The sequence below is a fragment of the Mesitornis unicolor genome, unplaced genomic scaffold, assembly GCF_000695765.1.
Source record: "Mesitornis unicolor isolate BGI_N332 unplaced genomic scaffold, ASM69576v1 Scaffold54751, whole genome shotgun sequence".
NCBI classification, from domain to species: Eukaryota; Metazoa; Chordata; class Aves; order Mesitornithiformes; family Mesitornithidae; genus Mesitornis; species Mesitornis unicolor.
Window position 1 is genome coordinate 1 of NW_010165510.1, and position 25,004 is coordinate 25,004.

General features: G+C 39.9%; 1 protein-coding gene across 1 annotated transcript; it reads left to right on the forward strand.

Moving 5' to 3' along the window:
* Positions 1–1,183: 1,183 nt before the first annotated feature.
* MME (membrane metallo-endopeptidase) lies at positions 1,184–24,408 on the forward strand. The gene is made up of 22 exons (XM_010194626.1): positions 1,184–1,344; positions 2,765–2,800; positions 5,636–5,797; positions 6,610–6,690; positions 7,074–7,169; positions 7,275–7,393; positions 8,403–8,468; positions 9,284–9,418; positions 10,438–10,539; positions 12,812–12,948; positions 13,048–13,141; positions 14,127–14,255; positions 15,188–15,286; positions 16,217–16,297; positions 17,287–17,390; positions 18,011–18,069; positions 19,161–19,280; positions 19,364–19,497; positions 20,026–20,091; positions 22,366–22,461; positions 22,871–22,947; positions 24,309–24,408. The coding sequence occupies exons 1-22, from the start codon at positions 1,185–1,187 to the stop codon at positions 24,406–24,408; spliced, it is 2,253 nt and encodes a 750-aa protein (XP_010192928.1). The 5' UTR covers position 1,184.
* The last annotated feature ends 596 nt before the right edge of the window (positions 24,409–25,004 follow it).

Sequence of the window (25,004 nt, forward strand, 5' to 3'; positions counted from 1 at the left end):
ATCCCTAACGTTCTGTGATTCTGTGATCCAGAGGAAAAGCAAAGACTGGGTATCTGAAAGATTACAGCAGCTTGAGGAGATAAATACAAGCCAGCAATACAGTTAAAACAGCTTAAAATAATGAAGTTCAAGTCTTAGACTTGCACGGCGGCAGAAGCTGAGAGGGCTTCCCTTAGTGCTGTTACATGACTTGCAGAGAGTGGGGGAAAAAGGGTGTGAGGACTTGAATGCTCTGCCCTGCTCCACAGGGTGACCTTGTGAGAGGGCTGGGGAGTGCAGGTGCATTATCTATCCCAGTCAGACTCTTGGTTCTTCCCCATTGAACGGGAAGGGTGTGTACGTGATCTGTGGATGTAAAGATATCCAGGAAATGCTGCGAACAGGAACTGTTGAGGTTTCATTGTGAAATACTGAGAAATACATTGCTCTGTGTATAGGAATTTGAATCTCTGTCAGCGAAGTCTGGCCCTAAATAGGTGACAGCTGATAAAGAGAGAGCAGTGAATTGTAGAACAGCAGTCCTACAAAAGCTGGCCAAGTTACCTCTAAAGAGCCATAGAAATACAATTTTAAATCTATTGCGTAGCATTCCATGAGTGCATGCGAGCCCATTTACACTCTCACCAGTTCTACATCTGTGTCTTGTAGTTACTCCTGATTTACAGTGTTCTAACCTCAAAAGAGAGGACTTGGTCACACTTCTTTAAAAATCACTGTGAAGACTCCAGCAGAGCCTGATTTTATATCTGTTTTTAGCAACAGCAGTAAAGCTGTAGTCAAGAATTGCTTACATAGTATTTTAAGAAGTGACAGCGAAGCACAATGGCATATTTTGACCTTTGGCATTAGATAAGTAATTGGCAGATCAAGTTAATTTTTATTCAAGCAGGGAGACTTGCTTTTTACTTGCTTGTGACCTCCTGTACCATCATACAAGATTAAATCACACGGGTACCTTTTAAAACTAGGTTTGGGTTTTTTGGCCTCCCTTTTCTATTTGATGGCCTCTCCACATGAAGGAAGACCACTCTTGTGTTCTCCATGAATGACAAGTAGTGTGTGGTATGTACCTGGGTGCAGAGAAGTTTCAATTTCATGGCTGACATTCTCGTAGTGTTACGAACAATTTGAAAACTCAGCCAGAAAACAGTGAATTTTCCCTTTTCCTTTTCAGACGCTGGGTTATGGGCAAGTCAGAAAGCCAGATGGATATAACTGAAATGAATACTCCAAAACCAAAGAGGAAACTGCGATGGAGTGGCCTGGAGATAGGGCTGGCTGTTGTGGTGGTTCTGCTGGTCATCGTAGCCATCACGATGATTGTCCTGTATGCAACATATGACGGTGGGTGCACTTAAACTGTTTTTGAATGTACAAATACATATGAATATAGAAGTATTTTTAAGAAATTATGAAAAAATGCTGCAATAAATAGACTCCAGTTGTTAGTAAGTAGTGAAAAAAACTGAAGTTGCACTATATTGAAACACTGTATTAGAAAAGACTGTGTGCATGGTATGTATAAGTGCACTCATAAAACATTGAGAAAATAAAATAATGAGGTCAGCTCAAAATTATTTGCCTGATAATAGAAAATTGTACATTACCCAGAGTATAAAATGATTAATAGCTGCTACATCATAACCATGTTTCATATGTGTGCCACTAGACAGTATCATGCAGATATTTGAAATGTAAAGGTGCATCCACACTTACTGTTGCTGTGTACTATCACAAACCTGCTTTTTTCCAAGAGAGATTCTATAAATTCATTTGTTCACGCGAAGCTGTGGTAAACACAAAACATCTGCTTGTTCTGACTTAGCAACACTCCTGTTTGTAATTAATGCTTCAGTAAGCAAACTCCTCTACAAAATACAGCACTGCTGAAGAAAACCAAACTACAGTGCTTCCTTCTTATTACTAGATATCTATGAAAAGCCTATTTTTTCCTTTTACAGGCTGCTGCAGCAAGGACTCTTAGTGAGTGTAGTCATACTTTTTGTGATTCAGCAGCCACACCAAAATGTTTGAAAATAATTCCATTCAGGAATAAACACTCTGATAATTTTGGGAAAAGATAATAGAGAGAATCTAAAAATTCCATTTGGGGTCAAACTAGAATGTTTCCTTACTTTGGAAATGAAATGCTTTGTTTCATTTAAAGTACTTAATAATTTTGTTTAAACTTTTTATTATAGTCTAGTTCAATTATGGAATGGAAAAATGCCATTCTGAAATTAAAAAAAACATATATTTTATTTCTAAAGTCTCAAAAAGAACCATTTTCATGTTCCTGAACTTTGTATTTTGTTTAGAATACTTCAGAGTGAATGTTGCAGAATTTTCAATTAATTCCTCCAAAATATGTTTGTCATTGAAGGGTACTGCTAAATTCAGACTGATTTTGCAATGCCCTTTGGTCCATGTGCTGTTTTTCTCTAAATTTCTTCCTTGTTATAAAAATAATACTTTGTCCACCTCTGACTGATAGAACATTTTCCTCTGATGTTTTCAAAATTTCCACATGATGAGTGACTGGCACTGAATGACCCTAAAGGGACAAAGATGATGGTATTTTTTAGAGCCTGATCCTATAAAATATTCACTTACTGAGTGTGAAGTGTCCGTTCATCTTTCTCATACTGTACACTGTAATTAAATGCAATTCTAAAGTGGCTGTCAATGAAAGTAATATTTACAGCAGGTTTTAGCATATTGACATTCAGTAAAGAATTAAGAGTATTATTGTATCCTCTTTTAGATGGGATTTGCAAGACATCAGACTGTATAAAATCAGGTAAGAATGAAAAAAATGTTCCTTTTAAATTAATTTTTCTATTTTTAAACAAAATTACCACCTGTAAGGTTTTGACGTTTTGATCATGCATCCTCCAGGCCATGAGGACTGCCCTACCTCACCCATGTATAATACCTTGTTACCCCTGTATGCCCCTGTAACAGCTGTCTCTTGATTTTGGGTTTCTCAGGGAAGCTTCTGAAGAGAGGACCCCTGAAATCATTCTGCTGGTGTTACTTTCTGGCAGGCAGTCCTGTCTTGCTTTCTCCATTCCTGTCGAATACCTTGGCCACGCAGTTCACAACTGGCCCAGTCACAGAGAGTGGCAAGAAATCTAAGCCAGAAGCTCAGAGTGTGGGTCATTTCCCAACACCTACACAGTGATCCCTCAGCTGACCCAACAAACTTCTTCCATTTCATTCAGCCTTGGTAACCTCCCATGGAAAAGCATCATAAACATTGTGATAGCCGTGTTATCTTCACATCCTGGGGAGTTCATAACTCCTGCGTAGAGTCTGTACATTGTGGCTGGCCACTCCTGACATTAAAAGGCAGCCCTGGATGGAGCCAGAGTGTCAATAGGAGACACAGGAAAGGTGCTGAGGGGTCATAAGGGATTTGACAGGCAACATGCAAGAAAAATGTGTGTGCTTGCTCACTTTACCCAAGTGATTCTATGAGTCTATAAAATATACAATGAGGAAAAAAGGGTAGATAGACTAAAATGTCCTAAAAACAGAAATGTGCAGTGTGGCTCTAATGTTATGACCTTTTCATTTTTCATTAAATACAGCTTTATTTAGCTGTATTAGTATTACAGTTTATGACACATTTATCTCATTTACTGACTGTCATCTGCTCCGTATTCTACAAATCATCTAGTTCAAACATTGAAAGAATAAGTCTAAAAGAAGTGCATATTATACACAGGGTAAAGTATTAGTAACTGCATGGTAGTGATATGGAGGTTTGTGAAATTCACTGCAGTGCAGCACATGAAGATACCGTGAAATTTGTACATTTGAGCCTTTTTTGAATAAGCTGACGTACTCTCTGCTAGTTTTCTTGAGCTCAGACAGCACAGACTGATGAGAATAGGGAATTTTGATCTCTCTCATATAAGTTTCATCTAGGTAAGCACATTGTGTTTCTCCTATATCCTCCCCAGGTCACTGGTTGTTATGGTAGCTTATATTACTTTACTTGTAAGCTATTAAAGCAACAACTACAGGAGTATGACAATAAAATTAATCATTAATAAAAGTAATTAAAATAAGGCACTACATTCTTCAATGAGTTAGGGAATTGAATAAACAAGTGAGAATAGGAACAAACCCAAACACTAGTTCATCAAAGCAATACTGAGGACAGTATACTCTGTATTACCTGTATCTGTAGATGTGTGGCTTAACCTGTATTACAAATATAGCCATCTCACACTTTCTATTTCCAGAGCACAAATGTCTCAGTGTTTTCAGGCAGAGGGGAAATTCCTTGCTCAGTAGGACTGGATGCTTGGCTTTGTCAAGAATAGGTAAAAAGCAAGTGTCAAACTTGGTAAAAACAGGAGTGAATTTCAGAATCTCTGGCTGTTGGCATGATCCTGTATCCTTTCACACTGACATCTGCCTGACAGTGGGTTCAGAAGGAAACAAATCAGGCGCTAGACATTGTACCTGTTTTTTAAGCAGTCTAAAATTGAAAATACTTATGTTCATGACTTTTTCCATCTTCCAAGTACTGGAACATTGTAAAACCATCAGATGTTGGCCTAAAATATAAGTCTTAAGCCAACTGAAGATCCCAAGAAAAACGAAGAGGGGGCAGGAACATAAACAATCAACATAAACGCTATAGCCTGTCTGTCCACCTCTTACTTCCACCAGCATAACAGAGGTGGAAAATATTGAAATTACTGGAGAAATAACTATAAATATTTGACTCGCCCACGTGGGAGGAATGAACACTTGAAATCACAAGCCTCACCATTTACTAAAAATAATGCCTGACAAACAGGACAGATATTGAGTATCCTGAGAAGTTCAGAGGTATCAGTAGCTCTTGCTGGACTCCCAGCATGTTTCCTTTCTGTGAGAGACTCTGTGCTAGCACACCAGTGGTGAGAGGTGGCAGAGGAAGAGAAAAAAGAAAAAGCACAGAAGGTTTATGAACAGCAGCTGAAAACTCTCGTCAGGGAATCGGATTCCTCTGGAGAAGGACATGTCACCATCAGGCAGTGACAGTCTCTGATGAGCCCCTTCAAGAAGGTCAGCAGGGACAGCAAAAGGCAGTAGCAGTTCTAGAATAAAATGTGGAGTAAGTCTAAAAAATCTGTGTAGACTCAGGAAAGCATTAATAGGAAAACTTTCTTGAGAAGAACTTAAATGGTACAACAAAGTCATTATTTTACTGAAGTCGATTGGGTTCAGCTGAGCCTACATCATACTTAATTACTGTCGTTACATTACAGTGGATACATGTGATATGTCTTGTGCTTTTAAATTCTCTTTTCACCACATTTCAATAGAAAGAAATTTAAGTAAATGAAACATCTTGCATTTTATTTAAAATCAAGAAACCACTCATGGAGAGTAGGAACATGAGAGTCACTTTACCCATCAGTAAACACAGGCAACAGAAAAGTATATATGTTATGGGCAGTAAAGTAATAATTGTTCACTGACTAGTAGTATTTTGTTCTACAATATTCAAGTAGGCTTGAGCCTGTTCTAAACTAAAGGAAATAAATTTATTACTTCCCTTTTCAGAGCAAACAAATGCATTAATTTATTTTCGCTAAAGATTCTTTATGCCTTGTTTTGTCTTGTATTACAGCAGCCCGAATCCTTGAGAACATGGACACCACTGCAGAGCCCTGTAATGATTTTTACCAATACGCCTGTGGAGGATGGCTTAAGAGGAACGTCATTCCAGAAACCAGTTCCCGTTATAGTAACTTTGACATTTTAAGAGACGAACTAGAAGTTGTTCTAAAAGGTCAGTGGGGTTTATGTTTGTGGACTATATAAAGTTTCTTCTTTGGCTTATGTGTTATCCTAGTAAGATGTGGTTGTCCAGCAAAGCTTAAAATACTACCAGATATTTCCATTTCTTTGTGTTTGGTTCAGGACAAATCTACCACAAACTGAAAGTTATGCTCTTGTGTCCAACACTGGAACAGGGCTGACCAGACCTGACCTTTTTGGTATCTGGACTCTGCATGCTCATCCATGTATTATAACAACTGAAATCTGTATCGTTGCCCTCATGCATTAACAGTAGCAGCCAAGATAGGTGAGGAAGAAAGAGGTCTGCCTGTGTCCAAGCCAGCTGAAATGCTGGAAGTTGCTCTCTGGCAGCCCTGTGTCCTGAATCTCTGTGTACCATCAGCTACATCCCAAAGAGCAGGCAAGCCATTTTCTAGCTGGTCACATCATAAACCTAGAAATACTCCTTTTTCACCTGGTAGACACAGGGCCCTGACAGCAGTTCTCTTCACACAATGCTTGGTCACCTGAAAAATGGCCCTGAAAAGTCAGAGCAGTTGTGTTTTGCCAAGGGTGACCCACAGAGCATCCACCTGACTCCTTTATGCTCAGCACAGTAACACTGATGTAACAGCAAGCTGTATAACCTCCAGGGCTTTTCCCATCAGCTTTTGGAAGGCAAAGCTTCCCTGGAATTTGAGATGGATGTGGAGCACTTACTGTCCACACTCTGGGCCTCAGGGTGGGATGCACTATGGTGACTTCAGTATCTTTCCAATGAAGATCAGGTACTGAGATCTATTTGCTGTCTGTGTGTTTCAGATGTGCTTGACACACCAAGCAGTAATGACATCACAGCAGTGCAGAAGGCGAAAACTCTGTACAGATCGTGCATAAATGAAAGTAAGCATCTCCTGAATTTATTACATATAGGATACATAAATATCGTCCAAAGAATCCCATCTTCACTGTCAACTATACCTGTATCCTCCTAGTTTCATATATAATTTTTCAGAAAATCTTCATGAAAACTAATATGCATCCATTCTATACAGTAAAATAGGAATGTCGGTAGTAAAAATAGTATTGTATGTCCTGTTTGACTGGCTTTGATAGGTGAGATTAGATTACTTTTCAGTTACCAGTTTGCTGCAGATACTTAAATCCTTCCAATTAAATATGACTTAACGTCTTTTGTAAAAATTATCAGAGGTGAGGTGGAAAATAACTGGTGTAATTTGTGTTTTTTAAAAAGTCATGGTAACTAATTTTATTTTTTCCAAAAGCTACCATTGATAGCAGAGGTGGAACGCCTTTAATCAGTTTATTGCCAAATATATCTGACTGGCCTGTAGCAACAACTAACTGGGAATCATCCTATGGTAAGATAGTCTGTGTTTATTTCCTTTACAGTTAAAATTTCTAAATTACTGTACTTTTCATTGCTTACCGAAAGTAGAGACTGAGTACACCTTTCATTTGCTTAGGTGCTGCTTGGACAGCTGAGACAGCTATTGCACAGCTGAACTCCAGATATGGAAAAAAGGTCCTCATTAACTTTTTTGTGGGAACAGATGATAAGAACTCCACAGCACACATCATCCATGTGAGTCTCCCTGGGTGGCATTGCCATGTTTATCTCAAAAGGGCAGCAAAATGACTTGAAGCATAGACATAAATGCTAACCAGGAGAAACACCAGTGATTTGAATTTTACCAAAGCAATGAATTTGTGAGTCTACATAGTTTTCAAACTTAAATTATCAATGTCACAATGCACTGTTCCCAAAGTTAACAACTTTATTCTGTGCAATCATACGCTGTTATTCTCAGTGAGATAACAGAGACATATATAGACATACAGACACAGTTTATGTGTACAGTGGGCAGAAGACAGATGTGATCTACCTATATACTCATGCAAGCAAATAAGCAAACATGATTTCCTTACCATGTACTCGAGGCAGAAAGCTCTGTCACTGCAAACCTGGGCTATGGCCCCAGTGGCAGAAAGCCCACACAGGGGATTGGTTGTGTTTTCACAAGGTGTTCAGATGCCAAAGCACTACCGGGACCTGCCATCAGCTGGCACGGATAGGGAAGTGGCTGGGGATATCTGCATAAGGAGTGTCCACAGTGCCCTGCCTGCAAATGTGAGGTGATCTCGGGAAAATCCAGAGGAAGAAAGCATTACCTATGGTGAATCCTCACCAGCTACTCCTGAGATGCACCAGTTAGAAAAGCAAAGCTCTGATCTTTCCTGTCACTGGGTAGAGAGATCCTTGACTGCATGGCATGTGTGAATTTCAAAGATGCAGGAACTGCCTTGCTTGTCCGTGCACTGTTTTGTCTTATGCACATCCACTGTTTCCACACGTTATGTGCAACATGGATTGTTCAGCAACAGGAAAAAAAACACTGAAAAGAAGGAAAAAAAGTATAAAGCGTGTGAAAGGCATTAAAGGAGGGTGACAGGATGAGAGAGAAACTCCCCTTTGGCCAGAAGAAAATTTGGCAAGCATGAAGCATCAGCGACCTGCAGTTGACAAAAGAATGGTGCAGTGCTGTGCCCTCTTGTCCTTAAGCACTTTTAAATTATTTTTTTAAAATTTATAGATTGATCAGCCTGGCCTTGGCCTGCCTTCTCGTGACTATTACGAATGCACTGGCGCATACAAAGAGGTAAGCTGAAGCTGTTGCATCACTGACTACATTGTAGAAGTTTCAGCCTGTATTTTCAAGGCAGACGTGTCCTCAAGAGTGGAACAGCCAAAGGTCAGGAACAGTCTTCCCCCCACAAAAAAATGAGTGCGGCTTAAAGAGGAATGAGAATGATACTAATAAAAATAGTATCATAGATACTAGTAAAAATATGAGATCTGTAGACATTTGACAATGTAACATTTAAGAGAATATACTTCTGTATTTCCATTCTTGTCCTTGATGAATTCTGATTTGTTAAATCTAATATATACTATATTAGCCATAGTATGTCTAGGTATCCTAAATTTAGATAAAGCAACATGATTTCTAAATGTTCCAAGAAGCAACAGAGGAGGTGCACTGCTTCGAGGAGTCATTTTCCCACAATGGTAATTCAACACAGTCCATCAGCATTTCTCTCGGTTTTATGTTTCTGGGAACATGGCTCTTTGGAAGCAGTATTTTTGGAAGTTGCAATTAAAGTGAGCTAGAAAAAACACAGGTGATGGTTTAAATATGGACACAGAAATGTCTCATTTTAACTAATGAAAACACAGTGAGACTGTTTCACTTTGAACAGTGCTACAAATTACACAGCAGTTTTCCATGATGAAATTTTCAAAGTTAATTGCTATCTGTGATCTAACAGTATTTCAGAATAAATTACTATTAAACTACTTAAGAAAGGGATGAAGAACTGTAGGTGATAAATGAAGATGAAATCTTAAAGCTAATCAAGGTATGCTCTACTTTGGAGAGTTTTGTCTTTAAAATGTTTGTTATTTTTCCTGCAGGCATGTTCTGCTTATGTTGATTTCATGATTTCCGTAGCTAAACTCATCCTACAAGAAAGAAATATTTCTTTCAATGAGAATGAGGTTTCCAATCAAATGAAAAGAGTTATGGACCTGGAGAAAGAGATTGCCAATGTAAGAAAAACACTTTTAAAGTATCCTGTAAAGAACTGACTTTTCTCTTAATACCTAAGAAAGCTAACTGTAAACTGAGTTGTTAAGTTGTTTGCTAATGTTATTTTGTGGGACCAAAAGCTGACAAAAAATGTATGGGGCCTGGAACACCTAAGAAGAACACATAATAAGAAAGCCAGGCCTTCTAATGGGCAAGGGGAAATACTTGAATTAGCTGTTTTCCAAGTAGCAAAATGTTTAATCCTGATCTGTTCCCAGCAGCCCTTCAAGAGAAGGAGGAGAGAGCAGGAGAGGGACCTGGTGTCTGTCTGCTCTGGTTAGAAAGTGAGTTTTGGGAGATGCTTCCAGGCCCCTTCTCCATTGGTCCCTTTGTCCTGTGGGCCATTTGGTTATCGGAGCAGCCGATTCCCAGCCCACAGCCTGCCACGCAACACAAAGTAATGCTTGTCCTGCACAGGCTGTGCCACAAATGCTGATTGTTCCCAGTGCGTTTTTCATCAAACGCTGTTCTGAGCTAGAATTTGAACTTGCACAGAGGAAAACAAATGGAAATTCAAGCATTCGCAAGCAAAAACATGGCTTATGATTATTTAACACTTCAGAAGGACCTGAAGCTGAGGATGACTCCAAAACAAGCCAAATAGACATTTTCTCGCTTCAGCTGTTTTTCAAGTTACACTGATAAGGGCATGCATTTGGCAGAGGAAGACCCTCCCTCCTCTGATTTGTGTAAACTGAAACAATCTGATTTTTATTTTCTTCACATTTTCCTGAGAAACACACCTCTGGGCTTAGATCAGAGATGGAAAATTATTACAAAAAAAGGAATTCATTGGAGGAAGACTTGAAGGGGAGTATGACAGGAAAGCACATATTTAATGAGAGGTACTTTACAGTTAATGCAAACTTTACTATATAGTAACATATTAAGCCAGAAATACTGACTTTTTTTTTTTTACTTCCACTAACCAAAATCCCTGTGAACTATTTTGTAATTTTCTCGTTATTAACTTTGATAGGCAACAACAAAATCTGAAGACAGAAATGATCCACTTCTGCTATACAACAAAATGACCTTGGCGCAACTCCAAAACAACTTCTCATTGGAAATCGATAGTAAGGTGAGTGATCAATAATTTGATATTTTAACCTCTAATTTAGAACTTATGAGAATAAATAACAAAGCCTGACAATTTTTTATTTTAAAGACATTTCTTTCTTGAGCTTAGACATATTTGAAATTAAACAGGATACTTGACATGCACACCATATTACCTAAAATCTGATGACTTCAAGGACAAAGGAAAAAATTATCATGAGCTTGACTTAAAAAATCCTGCAAAACTTGCACATACATAACCCTTGCTGGAAATCAGGAAAGTATCTTTTGCAGATAAATTACAAATAAATTCCCTTCCTGTAATGAACACAGCAGCTGCAGAGGGCCCAAGACAAACATTTAAGACTGTAGTCACCAAATATGTTGTAGGGTGACTATTCAGGCCCTCTCTGTTTATCCAGAGCTGCAGATTCCCAACAAAAAGCCATGTTTTTCCAACATCTCTCTGTAAATGGGCTCCCAAAGCAAGGAGAATGCAGCCCAGGAAGCCATGACTATGGATCAGGGAAATTCTCCCCATTTCTCCCACTGCAGCTGCCCCCAGATGCTTCAGCTCTGCCTTTTATTTTGCCCTGAGCCAGGTGCTGTTTGTGCAGCATAACCTTTAATTCATGACACCCCAAAGTCCGGCAAAAGAGCAGCCAGAGATCTGCTAACACAGGTGTGCCTCATCAGCAACAGCGTGTCTTACTAGACATGGGTATTTCTTATCATCAATGACTTTGACTGCAGTATCTTGCACCAGAGGCAAGCAGGGCACCTGAATCACATGGAAACACTGGGGCTGCCTGGCAGGAGCGCACATTGAGTCTTGTGAGGCCAGTAAGGTCCTATGAAGTACTGTTATTTCTACCACAGTTTCATAATCACTGCTATTTTTATTAACTTTAAATTCTTCAGCTTTAAATGACATGACAGTTCACTTCTGCCTGCTTAATTTGTTTCAAAATTTACCTTCTCCCACAGGTCCTAATTGAACAGTGACATTACACTCATAATGACAGAAACTTCTCCTATCACAGAATGGTGTTGCCTGGTTATTTTTAGTTCCTGGGGAGTGCTGCAGATCAGCAATAATCATCTGCTCTAAATTTATCCAAAAATGCTCAAAAGACACAAGATGGGAGCTGATAGCATTGTTGTAATCATCTAAGGATAGAACTGCAATTATTCCTAAGATCAGCTTGAAGTTTGCTGCTTCACTTTCAGACCTGAAGTGGTTGTGTTCCTGAAAGCTTCCCTGCTTTCCTCAGCTCCAGCACTTTTTCTGATTAAAGACATCACCTCTTTCAATAAAACTTTCTTCTCAAAAGATACAGACTGGGAAGAATCACCAGTACTTTTCAAAGTAATAGGCATAATATTTTTTAAAAATTAACAAAAAATTTTAGGAAAAAAGTACAAAGATTATTTACTTTCCCTAAGTGTAACACTTTCCTTTTCATTACTAAAGTGAGTGCCTACCCAATGTGGTAAAAGCACTAGAGTTTTGATTATGATTTTCAGCTTCTTGTGCCAAGTGGAGATTAGATTGGATTTGAGGAAAATTCTCTTCACTGAAAGGGTTCTCAGGGTCTGAAAGGGGCTGCCCAGGGCAGTGATGGAGTCCCCATCCCTGGAGGGGTTCAAAACCATGAGGATGTGGCACTGGGGGACATGGCTTAGTGGGCACAGTGGTGCTGGGGTGACTCCGTGGTCAGGTCCCCCTGTGGCACGCAGAGGAAAACTCACGACAGAGTGGATGTAGAGTGTCTGGCTTCAATCCTGTTAAAGTAAATCATTGATGGACTTCAGCGTTCCTCAGAACAAGTCCTTGCCGCGTGTTCCAGAGAGGATGGTCAGGTACATCATGGATCCTATTGCCCCCCAGATACACAGACACACTGTACTGAAAAGCAGGCTTTTAGTCAGGCTTTGATTTAGAAGTCCTTAGCCAAATACAGCAAAAAGGCAACTGAAAATTTTACTTCAAATACCTTTTTTGCTTTTCCAGACTAAAAGGAAGGAGACATAACATTTTTAATTGTGTTAGCTTGAAGTCAAAACAACATCTTTCTGCTAAATACCACCCTATTTTAATAGGAATTTAGAGCACAGAGGATATAAATTATCTCAGATCACTTCTCATTATGACGATTCCATTCACAAGTAGTGCAGCTATTAGGAAAAAGAAAGGCTGAGCATTTGTGTTATGCAAATATACTTAAACTGGACAAAACCAGCTAAATACTGTTTATTATTCCACCATATAATAATGCATATTGATTTTCCAGATATTCAACTGGTCAAAATTCATAAATGGTATCATGTCAACTGTGCAAATTAACGTTGAGAACACTGAACATGTCATCGTTTATGATCCAGAATACCTTACCAAACTGAAGTCTGTTCTTAACAAATACACTCCCAGGTAAGTATGTTAGATGTTTCTGTAATTTGCTTTTTCTTTCCAGTAAACTTAAAAGCCCTAAAAACATTACCAGCTTATTACTGCTGTTTTGTTAAACAGAGACCTTCAAAATTATATGACCTGGCGATTTGTAATGGATCTGGTCAACAGCCTAAGCCGTGACTACAAGGACACAAGGAATGCTTTTCGGAAGGTACAGAAATGAATCTCTTTAAGTTGTAAAGATGACTTTTGTGAACCACAAAAGACAACTTTAATATGCAGTTGTAGGATATAAAAGTTTCATGTATTTTGAATTTAGCACACAAAAGCTAGATGTGTTTGCCAAAGTTTCTGCTGGAGTGTACCCATAATTTATGTGATATATGCTTGATAGCTGGAGTGGATTAGAACAGCACTGTTCTGGTACTTGGTCTCCACGTTTTTGTTTTTCAGCAGAGCACTCCTGTGTCCCTAATGCTTTAGGGTGAAAAGAAACATTATTTTCCTAGTAATTCAGTTCAAGTTCCAGAGCTTTTAACACCAGAAGTCATTGATCTGTGCCTCTGAAGAGCTAGGTAGCTGCTTCATTATGGACCATAAACTTCATTATAGAATGTGATTCAGAGAGTTGCTCTATAACAGCACTGTCTGCTGTATTCCTTGCATTCAGATGTCATACCATGATATTATCCACTCAGCCTTATCACATATTGATATATTAGCATGACAAGATCCTTGCATACCTTGTAGCAACATCACATAGAGTAAACGAGCTTCTACTTTGCATAGGTGGGAGGCTCTGACAGCAGCTGTGTGATTGGGTGAAAAACAGTGTTACCACTGCAGAAATTAATTCAATTAATTTGCTGCGTAGTCACAGTGGCCCTGTCAGAGCTGGAACTGTGATACCAGATCCCTGTAGCAGGGAAAACTTTGTGTCGGCATAGTCCTTCCTCTTAAACTTCTCCCATTCATAGCTTTGAGAGTAGTTTTCTTCTGTACCTCTCATGTTTTGAAAGGATAAAGAACATTGCTTCAGAGTGAGCCCATCTAACTGTCATACACACAAATGTGAATTAAATGCACATATTTAAGGTTAGACTTCTCTGAAATACATGTCTGCTAGTCAGTCACCATTCCCTTCACCTTACGTGAGCACAGATGTCGCTGCTTTACTCAGCATTTGTGTTTCACAGGCACTGTACGGCACAACATCAGAAACTGCCATTTGGCGTCGGTGCGCAAACTATGTCAATGGCAACATGGAGAATGCAGTGGGACGACTCTATGTGGAGGAAGCATTTGCTGGAGACAGCAAACACGTGGTAAAGCTTTCAGCAAACAACCTGTGTGCAATCTAAGTGTCACTTCATTGGCACTTACTGTGCAGTTCTGTATGCAGCTTTGATTACACTTCGTAACCTTTCCTATGTAGTAGGTCACTTCCTAAAAGACCTAACCTTCAGATTTGCTTCTCAGCCAGTGCAACACTGAGGAATAAGGAGAACGTATGTGCTAGGAAAGTCATTCCTTTGCATCAAGTATTTCTGCGTTACTCATCTTGAGCTGGCCTGCTTTCCAGAAAATGCCGGCAGTGTGAAGTAACGTGTGAAATCCAAAGCTTATGTGTGCACACTTGGAGGGAGAGAGGTATCCGCCTGCTCCCTGTGTTATGTGAGCCAGCCCTGAGCCTAACGTACCCCAGTCCATCAGTGCTGGACCGTGCTGAACCCAAGGAGCAGCACTCACTGCAATAACAGGCACTGCGTGTTCTTGGAGACCAACACTGGTTCACGTCCTGCCACGTGGGGTCAATTGGTTATTTCTGGTTGTCATCAGTCACACAGGAAATTGCTGAAAATTAACCAAGTTAATTAACTAAGTTAAGCCTTAGTTTCCTCCTATCAATTACGCCTACTGCAATCCAGGCTTGACATACACCATTTTTCGTGGTTGATACATGCATAATAATTTGATCAGATATACAACATCCAATGGATGGGTGTCTGACAAATATTTTGTAACCTGAATAACTCTAAATTGCATTGCTCTGTGATCTCAAGCCCATTCCCTTTCCACTCCCAGGACAGGTTAAAAGTGCTATTAAACTTCAGCTCCAGATGTTGAGTGTGGCCCATAAACACCATTAGCTCAATCAGCTGGTGAAGGAAAAACAAGTCTGTAACAAACTGTGACTGTGGAAAAATAACTGGATCATTTTATGTGGATTTGTAACGTACTGATGTTTTTTTCCAAGGTTGAGGAAATGATTGCCAACATACGTGATGTTTTTATAAAAACCTTAGATGATCTCACCTGGATGGATGCAGAAACCAAAAAGAAAGCAGAACAAAAAGTAAGACTTAAATATCATTAATGTTGTGTATTTCTATTAAAAAACAATCACTATTTCAGTTGTTTTTCCTGAAAAGAAATAAGCAGTAACATGTATCACTGTTTTACATGTACAAAAAGACATATATTTGCGTTTCTATAGGCACAGCAACTTACAGACTTCCTGTATCAGATCCCAGTTTACATGGGAAGGGGCTTCTTTGGAGGCACAGAATAGGAGGAATCTATATACACGATGAAGACCTTCAGGCAAATCAGTGGTTAAGGGACAAGATAATGAATATCTAAAAGAAAGTAATGCAGAGAATGAGAAGGAATGATTTATGGTGATTTGACCAGCTCTTAGGAACAACAGGACAAAACCACACTCAAACCACAGGTTGGACATCATCAGTGAGCTCTTTTCAGGGAAGATGTAGTAGCTTCAGACAGTTCGTGTAAGTCTGGAGTAAGTAACAGACATCAGTTGTAGAGAGCCCTGAACTGAGAGGAAGGCAATTGAAAGAACTATTTATTACAGCTCTTTTTTGTTATACTGTAGCAATTATAACAAATCTCCAATTTTGCATTTTTAATTTTAGTTCTATTTTAGATGCTGTAAAATATGTCAAATATTTCAGGATTTCTACTATTTGTTTAAACCAGCCTTTCAACTCAAAAGTCCAGTTGAGCTATGTCTGGCTGTCTTGTGCAGACTTCTGTAAGGTGACTGAGGAAGGAAGGAACAGAACAGACTTTCTACAATGTTCCATGGTTATATTAACCATAAACTTAGAGTGCTTTCAATGACTGAAAAAATGTTTAAAAACCTGTATATAATTAACATCTGGGTTTTCTGCAGTGGCTTCCATATGGTGTGTATTATGAAATTTCTGACTGATTTATAAATATGGCTGGATTTGGTATGAATATCAAATTTTCCTGTCCCTAGGCAACAGCAATTCGAGAGAGGATTGGTTACCCAGACGAGATCGTGACTGATGACAATAAGCTGAACAGCGAGTACCAGGAGGTGAGTACCCACAATAGGCAGGGTAGTTAGAAAAGGGTCTTAAGAGGAAAACAATGTGATTTTTTTGCCTCCATAGCCAAGCTGAATCATATGCATCTGCACAGAAAAACTCAGTCTTGTGCTCAGCTGCACAGGTGTACATAAGGGTGTATTAAGGGCTGGTATAGTACAGTTGATCCAGTGGAGATGGTGATAAATATCTGATGGTATTTCACAGAAATGTATCAGTTCTAGAGGAATTACGCTAGAATAGACCATGGGGCCAATGGCGTTCAGTCCCATATTTCTAAATCTGCCCCGCACTGACGCGACGCTTGTTGAAGGGCATGCAGGTCCACACAACTGAGTGACTCTGCCTGTTTATCCACGGAGTGGAATTAACTCATGAAGTGTGACCCTGGACTGCCCAGATAACTTAAACTGCAGCTTTTTCACTGCAAAATGTGACCTCACTATTCTTTTACCTTGTAGGTTCATTTGTAAGAGTAACTCCATTAAAGTATTAAGTATACATGTACATTCAGGAAGACTATGTCTTAGAAGTCGAAGTAAAATAATTAATAATAAATAAAAATATAGATATATAACCCCAGTATGCTTTTTTAAACACCATTTGAGCCTTATTCATGTGTTCTTTCTAAGGTGGAATTGCAGTTTGCCAGGCAGGTGGCTGCTGGTTTCAAGTGGGCAACTCCTAGAGGTTAGGGCCAAAACCAACGAATGTTTAACTCTGCTCAAAATATATATACATATATAGAGAAAATAAAGTTCTCTGGGGAAAAAACCACAGCTGCTAACATATATCCAGCTACAATATCAACTTTGTGATGCAGCAGAGCACTGCAAATGACATTCTAACTGTAGATCAAAAAATACTCTTAAAAGTTGCATAGCTCATCATGTGTAAGAGTGGATTTTCCAGATCTGTGTGTCTTTCACTGAAACTCGGTAACACCATCACTCAGTATTTTTCCCCTCTTTCTTTTCAGTTGAACTACAAAGAAGAAGAATACTTTGAAAACATTATTCAAAATTTAGTATTTTCTCAGAAGAAAAGGTTGAAAAAGCTTAGAGAAAAGGTGGACAAAGAGGAGTAAGTATTTAAAAATACTGTGTATATTCTTTTATCCAGTTTTCTGTAGCAGGAAGTACTTGGAGGGTAATCAGTGATGGTATTTTCATAAATATCATCAAAGATGAGGATCTTTGTACCTTCATTCCTCAAGAAACTGTTTTAAGGAAATTATAATAGTCTCAAATGTGATACTCAGGTAGTGGTATTCGAGGTGGTATGCGGCAGTGATAGGTGACACAGAAATCTTTTTAGGTAAACAGTCTTTCAAAAAGTCCCATTATCCACAAATGTTTAGATACCATTATAACCCCAGGTTCTGTGTTTTAGTTTCTTTATATGGGAAATTTTGCCTGTACAATGCTGCAGTATGAGCAGAAACAGAGCAAAAATCAAGTGTCACTGTTAATCAGTTCGGATAATGAAGGGAAAGGGCTACAGAAGTGAGTAAGGGATTGGTGCGTCTGACATGCGATGGGAGGCTGAGTGTGCAGGGATGCTGGACTTTACAGTCTCCGGAAGTACTTTCCAACCCCAGTTATTCTGCGATCCTGTTACTCAGTTTCTAGGTTTGTTCCAGCAATCATTAACTCTGCCATTTACAACTGAAATTCTGACATTTGTTCTTCTGTTGTTACCAGGTGGATAAGTGGAGCTGCTGTTGTCAATGCTTTTTATTCAGCAAGTAGAAATCAGATAGGTAAGGTTTACCAATGTCTTGAATTGCCTTTGTGCAGAACAAGGACAGAGGCTTGGAATTCAGCCATGGAAGCAATAAGCAAACTGCTCTGGCTTTGCAGAGGGTGCTGAAGGTGAAACATGAAATAAGCGTTGTGAAATCCAAGACAGATTTCATAGAAGAGAAACTGTGTTGACTTAACTGACCAGCACTGCTTGGTTAAGGATGACAAAACAATGCAGTAAAGCTAAGCGAGTGTTTAGCTCATTACTGAGCATTGAGCACAAAAATCTGCTCAGAAGGCTTTGTTTAAAACACTTTAGTTCAGTAATTCATAGAACAAGCATCATGATTTGGAAGGCTGAAACTGGTGACTGGCAGTTAATACAAGCCACAAATTCTTACCTCATCCTTTAGCTATGGCATGCCACAGGATAATTAAAGCAGTCTGATCTTCAGAGTGATGTCTGAATTAGCTTAGCATAATGCTTTAAAAAAATACCACTCTAAAGAGGAGTTCTGTGCATGATGTGTAGGAAATTCAGAGCTCTGTTATAAAATTTTAATATGGGCTGATCTTCACTGTTCTAGCAGCAGCACTGATCATAAGGAAGCCACTCACCCTCAAAAAAAATCAGCTGAGCTGCTGCTAGTAAAGCAAGCACCATAAGCAGGGCCTTTCAGGTGCCTCTGGCCACAGGCAGGTCTGCAAACTGGGATCGCTCCTGGTTACTGGGGGATCTGGTGAACATGGTCAGTCCTGGCCAAGGCAGTGCTGTTCCCAGCCATGGGCTGTTCCCATCTTTTTCCCAGGGCTGCAGGCTCTGAGGGAACACTTCGGGTCTTCTCCTGCCTGGATGTTACAGAGCTGAGCAGCACCATCTGCCCTTTACATCCCAGAGGAATTGCACTTCTCTCCTTTAAATCTCTACTTGAAACGTATCCCACTGTGGGAGGAATGCTTGTCCACTTCAGATCTTGCTGTGTGGCAGAAGTCATGAAATTCCAACATTTTACTTTAAAAATGGCTGAGGTGACAGGTTGTTAATTAAACTCAACTAAAAGCCCTGGGGAATTGTCTGGCTTAACTGTTTTGTGGGGTTTTTTTGCAGTCTTCCCTGCTGGCATTTTGCAGCCTCCTTTCTTCAGTGCATCCCAGCCCAAATCTCTGAATTATGGTGGCATTGGCATGGTCATCGGTCATGAAATCACACATGGTTTTGATGACAATGGTAAGGCACCGAGTTTCCAGTTACAAAACTTACAGTGCACAGTATTGCACTGTATATGTAATTCTGTTAACATATTGTTATAGGCAGAAATTTTAATGAAAATGGAGACCTTGTAGACTGGTGGACTGAAGAATCAGCTCACAATTTTAAGGACCTATCCCAGTGTATGGTGTACCAGTATGGAAACTTTTCATGGGACCTAGCAGGTGGACAGCATGTATGTCGTATTTATTTGTTACTACCAATGTTATTTTTAATGAGGAAATACAAATTCTTACATCCTAAACATGCAAACCCATATGTACATGAATGCTCTCTTGGCTTAAGGCCAACACTGTCGCCTCTTCACCAAAAAATATAAATTACTTGTTTCATAAACTATACACACAGGTTCTGCTCACTACAGAACCATACTAAGAAGCTGAGGGTTGAGGACATGGAGAAAATAGGAAGAATGAATGATCACTGACCAAGCATCAGCAAATCTGGATAGGAGAGGTGTGAGAGTCTGGAAAGCTGCCTGCAGGGGAAGGGAGAGGATTAGGGAAAACAACAATATCCACATGGTTTTTGAGACAAGGCAGGTAAAGACTTATCAGACACGGTAACATCACCTTCTGCTAAAGCTTCAGATTTTAAAGGAATTCTCATATTTAAAAAGTGAAAAATCCCCAAAGTTTGGCATTACAAGTCCTGGATGAGCTCTCGTTTTCAGAAAACCCTGCTTTTCCTTTCTATTTTACAGCTGAGTGGAATCAACACGCTAGGAGAAAACATTGCTGATAATGGGGGTGTTAGACAAGCATATAAGGTAAGAAGTATCCATTTTTCTGTTTTAGCTGAAACCATCATAGATTAAGAAAATTAACTTCAGAGCCTTTCAAGAAGAAACAGGACCATACTTACTGCATCACTGAGGCATGGTTTAAAACTACTGACGAGCTGTTGTATTTCTTTCATCCTGCGAACTAGTCCAGGATTCATATTATCTGTTCCTAGCGCACTCTTTTTCAGCTCACTACTTTCCTGTCTATTTGTATTTTTTTTCTTTTGTGAATAGGGAATTTGTAGAAAGAAACCATTTAATGAATCACACTTGGATCATCACCTAACAGAACTGATGACACTGAGAGCTGTCTGCCTCTGGTTGTCTGCACTCACTTTTCTATGCCAGGAAGGAGGGGCAGAATGACTTTCCTTAAGCAATGTCCATAAACAGTCTCTGCCTACGTGGACCACTGTTCACTGTTCAAAAGTTATCATCACAGCTTCTGCAAACAAAGCCACAGCAACACCTGCTTCGCTAGAAATACATGTTTGAGGGCAAATACCATTCTTAATGAGGTTTAAGAAATTATTTGGAAACCTAAAGGAGGCATCAGTATGGCATATTACATTAGCCTGATCTGCAATTACTGGAACATTTGTGCATTTAAAATAAAACCAACAGTACAGACCCATGAAAGGGCATACTCTTTCTGAAAGGGATGGGAGTGGCCAAAGGAAAACTGGAAGGTCAGAAGTATTACAAAAAAAGAATGAGATATTCATAATTATTGTGACATCATATAAATACTAAAAAAGGTCCAAAAGGAATCCTGCAAGGTCATGCAGTCCACCCTCTCCTAGCAGGCAGGATCACCCATTTCTGCCATTTAAACATACCCACAGGAGGAGTTCCTCTACCTCCTCGCTGCTGTCATATCTTCACTTTCAACAGTGAAAACAGCGCAATCTGTTCCTTTCTTTTCTGCGACCTTTTCCGTATTTGAAGACTGCTGCATACTTGAAGGCCCAGACTTGACTTCTTTAGACTAAACAAACCCAGTTCTTCCAATCTTTCCTCATAGGTCATGTTTGCTAGACCTCTGCTCATTCTTGCTGCTTTCTCCTGGACTCTCTCCAGTTGGTCCACATCTTTCTTGACGTTCAGTGCCCAAAAGTGGGCAGAGCGCTCCAGCTGAGACCTGCCCGGTGCCAAGCACAGTCAAGGATTACTCCAGGGATCTCAGAGGAGATGCTCCTGTTTATACACCCACTGACACTGGGGCTTTGGCAGTGCTGTGGCATTGGCCATGGTTCAGCTTGTTACCACTAAAACCTCCGGAGCCTTTTCGGCAGACCTGTTAACTGCTCATTCCTCAGCTTGCACTCGTGCAGTGGATTGGCTTTTCTAGAGCCGCAGCTCAGCACTGACTTCAGTCAGAACATTTCTCCAGTTTTCCAGCATCTTTCCATCAGTAATGGCACACTAACACCACACTGTTTGACACATGGTCTCCATAAGAAACATGAAAGCAGCTGTTTTTACTTTGGAAAGGTTTTTAAGTTGTGGGTTTTTTTTAAAGCAAATTGCAGAAGAACAAAACCACAACAAAAAAAAAATCTACTTTTCATAGAGTAACAGTAGTTCATTGATAAAATTGGTTTCTTCTCTTTTGTGCTAGTAAAGTTAGATCCTGGAACTCTGCACTGTGTACAGGGAAAACATATCTTACCATAAGTGTGTTATTTCAGTCTTTAACACAACAGCTGGCAAAAAAACATTGACCGAGCTGGTGCGGGTGAATCTTCACAGAGCTCTGAACCCAGTGATCTGGGGCTGCTTTAGCAGAGAGCACCTGATGCCTCACTGCACCCACCCACAGCTGGCAGAGAATCTCCCATTGCAGAACATATTCTGCTTTTATAACACAGCACCACCTTGCTTTATGCAGTCATCAATTAACCTTGTGAAAGGGTTTGCTAGGTAAATATGTAACAGTCCAATGGAATTTAATACATTAATTATTACAAAGCTTGCTGAAGACCAGCACTAACTCTCTGTAGCTACTGTATTTCAGAACACAACTGTACTCCTATGCATTAATTAATTAATTTCTTCCTCTGTAAAACGATGCAGTTACGCAAAGATCTTGTTATCTGGGTGTACCCACCTTACTGAAACTATTCCATTAGCCTGGACTTCCTTCTGCTACAGTAAATTGCCTTCTTTAAGCCTGTTTCTCTTACCAATTAGTCCAATATAAGTCAGGCAGCTTCACTAAACTAAATGTGTAACATTTCTACTCAATTAATCCTACAGGCCTATGAAAACTTTATGAAAAAGCATGGAAAAGAAAAACTTCTTCCTGGTCTCGAAATGAACCATAAACAGCTGTTTTTTCTGAACTTCGCACAGGTATGCTATAGCTCTCGACTGAGGGCTTTGAAAATCACAGGTTACAGTTTAACAGAAAGTCAGAAATAGTATGCTGACTCTCACAGTTCTACTAAGAGCTGGGAGAGCTGCTGAGCTGAGCAGTGTTCACTCCAAAGTAGTGAACATAAAGTCTTGTTAGGTAATTTTTATCTTCCATAAATAAATTAATTGAGCCACAAATAAGTCTGGTAGATAGTTTCTTGTGCCCAAGTGCCTTTGTCTGAGTACAGCAGTATACATTGTTGGGTTTTAAAATAGACTTCTTTCTCTCTATGTTCTAATGTGAAATTTATTCTCACAAGATTAAATATTTCACATTAAAATGACAGCAGGTCTTTTCCTGGACAACGTTATGGCTAACAACTGTTTTTCTCTGGTACGTCTGTAGGTGTGGTGTGGAACATACAGACCAGAATATGCTGTGAACTCCATCAAAACTGACGTGCACAGCCCAGGCAAATTCAGGTCAGCACGTGTGATAATCTCCAGTGCAATCCTAGGTGCAGCTTTTAGCTATGCAGTTTAAAGCAGTTATTTTAACCTGGCTGTCACCAAATCTGTGTGACTGAGTCCCAGTGACCATGTCTGGAAACTGGCGCTCTGCCAAAGTCCCCTGGCTCCCACAGTAGCTCCTGGTAGGGTCCTCATACGGACCAAAGGCTGTGGATGGACTTCAGTCCTTCTCTAAGGGCACAGGCCAAATCTCCAGAGCGCAAGGATTTTACTCCTCTAGGCATGGAGAAGAATTCATCGTCTTTTAACCAGTAATACTGACATGAGGGAGAAATGACCTTCCCACAGCCTTTGCTGGCATTAGGAAGAGGAGTGAGGAAGGAGAAACTGGGCTGTTGAGGGTGGACATTGTTGGGCCAGACAAGGATCTTCTGAACTTTAGTCAGAGCAACCTGTTCATCAACTACAATTTTGCTCTAATAAATCAGTTTGGTCAAATACCATGAGATTAAGTAGCAATGTAGACATCACAACATCTCTGAGCTTTGAAAGGCTGTGTGATCTCCAGGATTCACGTATACAATAGCTGGTTTCTCTGCTGATACAATTCATTAATTCCAGTATCTTCCATCAAAGAATTATTTTGTTTATCCCATGCACTCAAACATTCAGTGCAAGCAGTGACTGTTCCTTGGCTGGCATTTCCCTGGGGGTGGTTTTGTGCAGTCTCAGATCTCCCCCAGGGGCAGTTCATGGATTGGGGCCTGCAGTCAGCCCGGTCTGGTCACAGCACTAACAAGGCTCTGCAGTGCTTCAGGACTGCACCTCCTCTTTGCACATCCAGTTCCTATGAGTCACGCGTCCTCTGAAGTTCACCAGTTCAGCATCACTGTGTAACTGTATTAGTGTGTATCCATCCTGGATATGTTACATCATGGATTGCACTGGTTTTACAGTACGAAAGTCTATAAACTTTAGATGGAATTACACAAGTGTTAATGAGAAACCACACTAACATTTTTAGAACGTGAAGTAGTTTTCAGGATAGAGCCCCCAAAAGAGCTCTAAAACAGAGACCATTTCAGTACAGAGACAGACCCACAAAACTATTGCCCAATGACATACTGTTAAAATCTCACAACAGCTCCCAGTTGTGCCTTTTTTCTTAATCGGGGGGGGTGTGCTGGGATTTTTTGTTGTTTAATACCTGCTACATTGATAAAAAATTGCTTGAAGTGAAAGTAATCGAGTTCAGAAATACAGATGTTTCCCCACAGAATTTTGAAGTGGTGCAACAAAAGACGTTGAAAAAATGTTGTCTTGTTTGTTTTAAACAAAGGCAAGCAGTGAAAAGATGTTGTTTTGTTTTAAAGGGTCATCGGATCATTGCAAAACTCCCCTGAGTTCTCTGAAGCCTTTTCATGCACCATGACAAACCACATGGATCCTGCTAAAAAGTGCAGAGTTTGGTGATGGAGCTGTAAACCCTGCACCTTGTGAAGCTTTCCAGAAAAAGAGAAATTGTGAACCAATTCTGAGCAGGGGAAGAGGGAAGAAAATTGAAGGAAATGTGCTAGAATAGTCACTCTAATTCCTAGGAAACAGGCAAAAATACAAGAATCACACATCAGACATCAACTGAAGGACTAATGCCTCGGCAGCCGATAGCCACTGCTGCCGTGCAGTGCACAGCAGCACTTCCCCTGCAAGTAATCCCGGTCCCCTCTGGATTTACTTTAAAATGTCCAAGTGTACACATTATCTCCCACTGGTCGGTGAACGCAGAATTCTGATCAAGCAGAGTAGGGAAATATCAAGTAACACAAACCATAACATGATACAGAGACACAGCTTATACCCAAGTGTCAGACTTTGTACCCTCTGCTGTTATCCTAAATCTCTTCTACCAAATGCTTTCATTTGTACTTGAAACCATTTACACAGGAGTCCAAAGACCTGCTCTAATTAAATTAAGTAACTTCTCGCTAATTATTTCAGTGTGTATTATACGAAGTCACTACTTACAACAGTTTATTTACTGCTTTCCAGCCAAACTGAAATTGCAGGTA

Coding starts and splice junctions, on each gene's coding strand:
- MME (XM_010194626.1), top strand. CDS start 1,185: ATGGGCAAGTCAGAAAGCCAGATGGATATAACTGAAATGAATACTCCA. Junction 10,540..12,811: donor CATTGGAAATCGATAGTAAG/GTGAGTGATCAA, acceptor TTGATTTTCCAG/ATATTCAACTGGTCAAAATT. Junction 13,142..14,126: donor CAAGGAATGCTTTTCGGAAG/GTACAGAAATGA, acceptor TGTGTTTCACAG/GCACTGTACGGCACAACATC.